General features: G+C 34.6%; 1 protein-coding gene across 2 annotated transcripts; it reads right to left on the reverse strand.

Annotated features, from left to right (window-relative positions):
- Positions 1-1,756: 1,756 nt before the first annotated feature.
- LOC123546846 (uncharacterized) lies at positions 1,757-6,515 on the reverse strand. 2 transcript variants are annotated; one of them, XM_045333460.2, is made up of 4 exons: positions 6,430-6,515; positions 5,569-5,638; positions 3,502-3,802; positions 1,757-2,971 (listed from the first exon to the last, which is right to left on the reverse strand). In XM_045333460.2, the coding sequence occupies exons 2-4, from the start codon at positions 5,630-5,632 to the stop codon at positions 2,866-2,868; spliced, it is 471 nt and encodes a 156-aa protein (XP_045189395.1). In that variant the 5' UTR covers positions 5,633-5,638; positions 6,430-6,515; the 3' UTR covers positions 1,757-2,865. The 2 variants fall into 2 exon arrangements, with proteins under 2 accessions (XP_045189395.1, XP_045189396.1); XM_045333461.2 differs by having other exon boundaries at positions 6,400-6,442.
- Positions 6,516-8,105: the final 1,590 nt, after the last annotated feature.

Below are 8,105 nucleotides of genomic sequence, written 5' to 3' on the forward strand. Positions count from 1 at the left end.
ATCACAGTATCAAGTCCTATAACTCTGACATGTATTTTGGGCAAATTATACCCCCTTTTGGACTTAGAAAATCCTGATTTGCATGCAAGTTTCTTTGCAGATATTGATTCGAAACTTCACATGTGTCTTCAGGTTTATAAAACTAGGTGATAGCATCAAGTTCCATAACTCTTACATTTATTTTGACCAAAGTATGCCCCTTTTGGACTTATAAAATTTCTGGTAAAAGTTTTGCATACAAGTTATTATCTCAAAAATCTAACGCAGATATTGAATTGAAACTTCACACGTTTCTTTGGGTTTATAAAACAGTCATAGCATCAAGTCCAAAAACTCTTGACATATATTTTGCAAAATGATGTCCCTTTTTGAACGTAAAATCTTCTGGTAAAAGTTTTACGTGCGAGTAACTATCTCCAAAACTAATGCAGATACTGGATTGAAACTCTATAGATATTTTGAAATTTAGGGTAGACAACGATTCGAATAGTCGAGCATTGGTAGTCTTACGGACAGCTCTTGTTCGTATTAAATGTCACATCAGTACAATTTGAGCATGCTGCGACTTTCAAGCTCAATTTCCTTTACGAGTGTTATTTCAGGCAAGGGTAGACAATTTCATATAACCATTTAACTTCCCTACAAAGCAAATTTAATAGGAAAGAATTGTACGTCTTGTATGGAGATGAGAATGCACGAAACAGTGCTACTTTTTAATAGCTTTAGCAAGAATCACACTGCCACGGATAGGATTGCGGATGAGATCCGGATTCCCATACCCGGATTGCTCCGCATGTGTAAGAAAAAAATGGGTTTGCGAATTTGTTACGTTATAAATCTTTAATGCAATTGTAACAGAACCTTGATTAACCTTATTACAACCGGACTAAAACTCGTATTTTTTTGACAACAGTGATTGTCTTCCGGACTGTTACGATCTTTTAAGATCTGTTACGATCTTTTCAGAACTGTTAGTTTTTATTACGGATTCCACACGGATATATTATCCGTGGAAAATTTTTGAGCATGTTCAAAACTTCAAACCCTTTCACCCGGATTCCCCCGATTTCTGAACGGATACACTGGATGACTTACGAATGAGTTAGGAGTTCTACTGATACGTTACGGATGCTATCCGGACCTCATCCGCAAGTCCATCCGGGGCAGTGTGATTCTAGCTTTAAGTAGTTGAAAGGCGTCTACCGCGGCGGCCATTTAGAGTGGAATACTCTTATAATAGTTCAATCAGGTAGGAATGCGGGAGCTGCCATTGAGAATGTGCATTAAATAATGTTTGTAGGGACGTAAACGATTACACTTGGAGCGGTGGTCTAGTGGATTAGGTGTCGGCCGCTCAATCCAGAGGTCGTGGGTTCGAGTCCACTGGGGTCACGACCATGACTTCTCACATGACACCAGTACTGGTTTATTCCAGAAGCGGACTCGGGAGTGGTTCCAATAAGCTTGAAGCTTTCATCACAATTGAGCTAAAACAAATAAGTATAAACTAATCTGTCTTTGAACTAGTGATAGAGCACAGCTTGTACCAGACAAGTTTTCATATTTCCAATTAACGGTTTCTGTGGTTATTGAAATATGCGTTCAACAATGTCAGCAGAAAAAGTACATGTAATACGTCCCTTTAACGGTATATTTATATGCAGGCGCATAAATCGCTTTAAGATACAAAGTCATCTTCAAGGGATGTCGCCAATTCACTTTAACTACTGTAAGTGATCAGTACATAAAATTAAGACAAAATTTAAACATTTTTTATTATTATTTTTCGAATAAAGCATTGCTGTAAGCGTCATTCCGTAAGATGCTTTTAAAGATTAATAATTTGCTATCAACATGTACACGAAAACGGACACCCCTTCAGTCGTAGGACATCCTAAGTAAAGCTCCGTTTCACCTAACTCTTTCATCTGCCTTTATACAATCTAGCCATCCACGCAAAGACTGACATGAAATATTTTGTGGCACTGTTTATAACCGAACTTGTTTATTTGACACATATAAAAAACACAGTGCGGGACCAAAACGACGACTTTGGATGTTGCGCAACAAACAGTTCAAGTCCTTCTTTCTGTTAATTACTTTACAAACATAAAAGTTTAAAACTGTATTTTTTTCATATTCACTATATGTTAAAGAACAGTTTTTCTTCTTCGTGTTTTTCCAAAGTGAAACACATTTTTTTCTCTCTCTCACTAGCAAAACAGATGATGCCAACTAGACGTAGAGTATTTATAATAACTTCCGAAGAAAACCGTGATTTCAGTTTAAATTAACCTTAAAACGTTTTTTCTGTTATATCACGAGGAACTTTTAGTTCAAGTGAAATAAAATTCTGTTCTGTTCTGTTCTGTTATAATTTTGTTAAACTTGCAAGAAAAGTTCATAATTCATACATTGTTCTATAGGTCTCATAGGGCGGTAGTAGACTAAGTAACGATTTTTGATTTATGTTGAAATATGTTTCATAACTTTTGATTTTATGACAAAAACGTTTTACTAAAAATCCCTGCACGTTGCTTTCAAACTAACTATAGTATCTAAAAATTACGTGATCGATGACTGTATAAAATTCCAGAATGACCCTCATAAAGATGGACAGTTAAAATAAAATAACATTACAAATATATCTTTTTAAAAAGTCATGTATAATACTACCTTTTATCTATTGTTGAAAAATTATATAAAAAAGAAAATTAGGAAGAAAAACCGTTAGGAAGTCAGCAGAAGCTTTGTACATTGCAAGTTTATAATCATGCACGGTGATGTAATTCCTTGCAGTTTTTATTATATATTGTGATGCTGTTTGACTTCCGTTGCTTTACAAAGTTTCTGTGAATTAGTTGATCACCAGTTTCGGAAAGACGTCCTGTGCGGTCCCACATGGTACATGTAGCCACGCGGTGGACTGTCATTTCCTAAAGAGTACATTGTGAACGACCCATCGGAAGAGCTGAGAAAAAAGCAAAACAAAAGTATACAAAGCGTGTATCGAAATAATAAAAAAAGAAAGTGCTGTATGACCTATCAGAACATTAACTAAACAATGTGTATAACAGTATTCAAGAAGCTTGGGTCAAGGTATACATTTACTTTGTATCTAAACTCAGATCGGCTTGCTTATGTGAAATAGTAAGTAAATGTAAAAAAAAATCGTGTATTAACTAAGGTAATTTTGACATCTTCCATTTTAAAATCTGAAAAGAGTTACAGTAAAATGTACTTATTTTCATATTTAACCTTAAAAGGGTATTTTAACAAAGGAAGCAAGTATTCACGTTGTTGTCGAGCAATAATATTGGAATCACAAGCAGAAGAAGAATAAATATTATTTAAGTACAAAACAATTGCTTAGGAACTTACCAAGCAATATTAGACATGTGAGAGTGACATGTGAGTATTACCATCTAAATAATCCAATAATCTAAATGTGCCTCATCAAATTCTTAAATGTTTTGCTGTAAAGATTGCTACTCAACTTACTTGTAGGCATATCCTAAACCTCCCGAGGCTGTGATAAATACCGTACCCCCGTTCCCGAAAGGAATACCGTTTTGTGCTCTTCTTATATCGTCCTGCATCACAAGACCACCAGTTCCTGTCATATATACTCCGTTGCCGTTGCTAACATACACGCTTCCCTGCGATACCGAGATGCCGCTTGCTTGTCGAGCCGCATTTTCTCTCGCTATTCTTTCTCCCATGGATTCTAGTCTAACCGTCATATCGTTAAGATTTCTGTTCAGCTGGTCCATGCCTCTGTAAAATTCTGGACCAAGCGGCCCTAATGAATACAATTAACAGTATAACTGGCATAAATATATATCTTGTGAAAGATATAATACACAAAAATATAATTTAAATTTATATTCAAAAGCTCGCGTCATTGAACTTTCTCTTTGGTAATTGAACTAGAACAGAAAGAGTTTATATTAGCTGTCCTTTTTTGTACAGTAGATCTGTTTCCGGTACATGTAGTCATATCATAAAATTACCGGAAGAGATTCTACAATGATTTAGCCAAAGCAAATAATGTATAATTATGTAAATCTAGAAATTTGTACTTTTAATAGCAGTTAAGCAAGAGAACAATATATCTACTTGCAGTATATCTTTTGAATTATTGAATGGCTTTCCGGTCAGTGGTCAAACGAAACTATTATACAAGGTCCGAAGCCATTCTATTAGTGTTTATTAGATGACACCAGAAACATATTTTAAACGATTTCTTTCTCCCATTTTTAAATTTAGCCCGGCAAATCTGTCTTGAACTATTGACAAGTGAACAACACATACTATCATCTGGCGATTTATATAAGTAGCCAGATATAATACTATATTCTGGACAGATTTATTCGGATATATAGAGTATCAGTTGTCGTCGTCGGATAAAAATAGCAAACACCTGTTTAAGTCATTACATCGTTAAAAGATAAACAAATTGACAAGTTTCTTAATGATAAAAAGATTAATTGACTTTCCTTTCTCGCTGCAATATGCTAACGTAGGTGACGTTGACGTAATGTAAAAACGTTCAAGTGGTCGTGTAAAACGAAGAACCCTAGAAACGTTACATATACGTACGATATAATTTTGGCGACTCTCCCATACCGATAAGTGGTTGATGTTTTGAAGTTTTAGCTTTATAGATTTTGAAAAAACGCCTTCTTTGGAGAAGAATAAAATACTGCTTTTAAGGCTTAGAATTACGCTTTGAGAAACAAAAATCAAACAACACTAAATCATAGAAAGAAAGAGTTGTTTGACATGAAAATTGAACAACATGTAAAATATGTATATTACTTTACGAAACAAGTGTCAGTATACAGATATAAACATTGAATTCCGAAAATGGACTGCCTAAAGCGGCCCCACTTCCGGAAAGTCACCTTAAAAAAACTCACCATTTTCAAAGAACTGTTACACGTGTTCGTTTTAATGCATTTGCAATAGCGTGCGAATGGTGAAATTTCGCATAATAAGGTGGAACACAGTTTTCAGCAATTGTTTATCTTTATTTCTTTACAAATGGCATTCATTTTCAAAGGGAGACAACTTTTCCCGAATATTTTAAATAAAAATGGCATTCATTTTCAAAGGGAGACAACTTTTTACAAATATTTTAAGTATCCGTCGAGAAAAAGTTTAGCAGAAATGTTTCACCACTTTGCTCCAAGCTTACATTTTACAAATGGTTGTTTACATCTTAAAGCACAGGGTCGAGATACGGGAATGGTACACTTTATGTAGGTTCCAGAGTCTGCCTTATGTTAAATAAAAGAAATCATTATTATTATTATTATTATTATACCAGAGTTATATAGCGCCCTTTTCATGATAAACACGTTCAAAGGCGCTTTACATATAGCAATTGCAGCCACACAGGGCGCGAAATTATCCTCAACTAGTACAGACACAGAGCGATCTGACCAGAAGGGCAGAGTAAGATAAAGCCGCCAGAACAGAGAGAGAGAATGTGTGTATAACTGTATAAAAGTTGTATTGCGGAGACCTCGAACATAACTGCATTAATGTAAATATGCAACTTACATTGTCCCACGCATGTTGTCAGAAGCACACCAGCTATGACAAGTAGACACGATAACTTAATCATCTTCACCTGGAGTTATATACAGGTATAAACAAATTGTTTATGGAGAGAAATAAATTATAATATAACATAAAACAACATATCTATTTAAAGATACTAAAATTTCTTTAGCCGATTGAAGGCTCTACAAAAGCACATTCCAAGGCATATTAGTATTAAAGTATACCCCCAGCCCCGCCAACTCCCGCACAAACAAAATGGTGAAAAAAAGAACTGGTAAAAATAATCTACTTTACATATATTCAATACACAATGCTTGTTTTAATGGTTCAAAAAAAGTTTACCGAATAGCATGTCATAACGACATGACTTTTCTGTGTAGCCAATAAATGTACGTCTTCTTATTTTAAAATGTGTTGGACCTGCTTGCTCGAATTGTAAAGTCATTATCCAGCTAGCATAGGGATAGTCAATGGTTTTATCTAGGTGCCAGTCAATGTCTAAAGAAATGGCCGGGTGGTCGCTTTAGGTTCTATGTGACATGGAATTTGACGTTTGCCTTAATAACATAGATAAATAAATAAAAAGAAACAAAAAAACCGGCTTACTGTCCATTTTCGCTGAAATTTGAATTTTTTTCATTTTGTTCTGGTAAAATCTTTCTCCTATGTCCGCCTAAGAAGTCCAATAATCACCTTTCAATTTTTTTTCATTACTTATTTTCACATATTTCCCACGACCATAGTACTTTCACCAACTATTTAATTATGTTTTAAATAATATATAGAAATGAACTAGATTGATAAAAAAGTGAAAATAAAAATCCTTACGATAATCTTTTAGACACATTCAAGTCCTACCTTTGCATGAAATCCGTCTTGCAATAGAGCAAGTTAAAATCCATTTCATGAATGTTTGTGGTTTTGTTGTAAACATTTTGACATTAAAGTGGGCGTAACGTATTGCTGTTCGTGTCTTTATTTATAAAAACTCAAATTTTACCAGTCTTAATATCAAAATACATTTTCTAAAAACATCACGTTAAATATCTGAGGTTCATATGTGGCTTTCTGAAACTAAAACTGAAACTGATTTGTTTGATTAAACGCCTATTTCTACACAATAACGTGTTCAATGGCGTTGTACATAAAAAACCTTAAAAATATTAATGGTAAAACGTAAAAATCACATAAAATTAAAATTATTAGACTTCTGTCATTAAATGTTTTGCACTTGTTGTGTGAAACAACATAACGACATTCAGAATTATTTGAGGATCTCAAACCTTGCCTGGGAACATACTCTATAAGCAATTATGTTAAATATAAAGCCAACAGTTTTTTTTTTAAATATTATATATAGATTTGTTATAGTTATATGAAAGAGGTCTGGACTAAATATCAGCGAATTTGCTTTTTTCTCCGCCCAGCCAACACTACCACAAGTTTGGAGTTTGGTTCCAACGTGTAGAAAATATGTCGTTCTGGCACCCTTTATTTGCCGACCTGTCGTGTTGCAATGCCTTCGCCCCGTCAGCTCGACGCATTTATATGTGACGAGTTGTTGTGCCGGAGTCTTCTGGTAGACATTATGCACAGCTAGCGATTATAAATATGAATAATATTCCAACTAAATTGCTTTTGAACAATTAATTGAACTTGTACAGCTTGAAAACTCTGATCATCATTGTTAGACACGTTTATGTCTCTATATGAGTATAACCAAATGATTACTGGAAGCTTTGGCAATCGTTACAGGATGGGTTTGATATCCGTACAATTACACATAAAATCATTCGTCTTTCATTTCTCGGAGCTTAATATATTTTACTAGGCAAAATGGTTACATCTAAATTCATAGATGAAAAAAAAAGAAACACAAAAGGCCACACACAAACGCACACAAAACAAAACAAAACAAAAAATACAACTATATGACACCTAAAGAGAGTCAAGTGAATTAAAAGGAGAAACAAAATTTAAATTTCATTATCATGGGTGGGCCGGCGGTCTGTCTGTTTGAAAAGAGCTAGGCTAAGTTAGCCGAACAAGCCTGTATCTAAAAAGGATTTCTCTCTATCTGTTCTGGGGGCTTTATCTCACTCATCGCTGTACTAGAAGAGGATGAATTTCACGCTGTGTGTGCTATATGTAAACGTGTTATCATGAAAATTATCATGAAAAGGAGCTATATAAATCTGGTATAATAATATCATTAGGAATTCGAATCAGTTCGTGTAATCAAATCATGGACGCAGTATTATTTTCTGATAGGCAGCAATTGTTCTGAACTAGACGGAAATACAATATATCCACAAGTATAGTAGGTTTCGTTCTGCCAAATTGTCGAAGACACGACATCACCAAAGCTCAATAGACTTTACCTGAAATAAGGACAATAAGGACAATAAAGGTCGCCATTTCGTCAGATATAATTGTCGAGTTTTCGTGTTTTCGGGTATGAAAATGTTCAGGTGCCCTTTATTTGTCCATCTGTCTTATCGTCTTCGCCTCTTCCAAAGGACAGTATTGTAGAA

Source organism: Mercenaria mercenaria, chromosome 9 (genome assembly GCF_021730395.1).
Source record: "Mercenaria mercenaria strain notata chromosome 9, MADL_Memer_1, whole genome shotgun sequence".
Classification (NCBI taxonomy): Eukaryota; Metazoa; Mollusca; class Bivalvia; order Venerida; family Veneridae; genus Mercenaria; species Mercenaria mercenaria.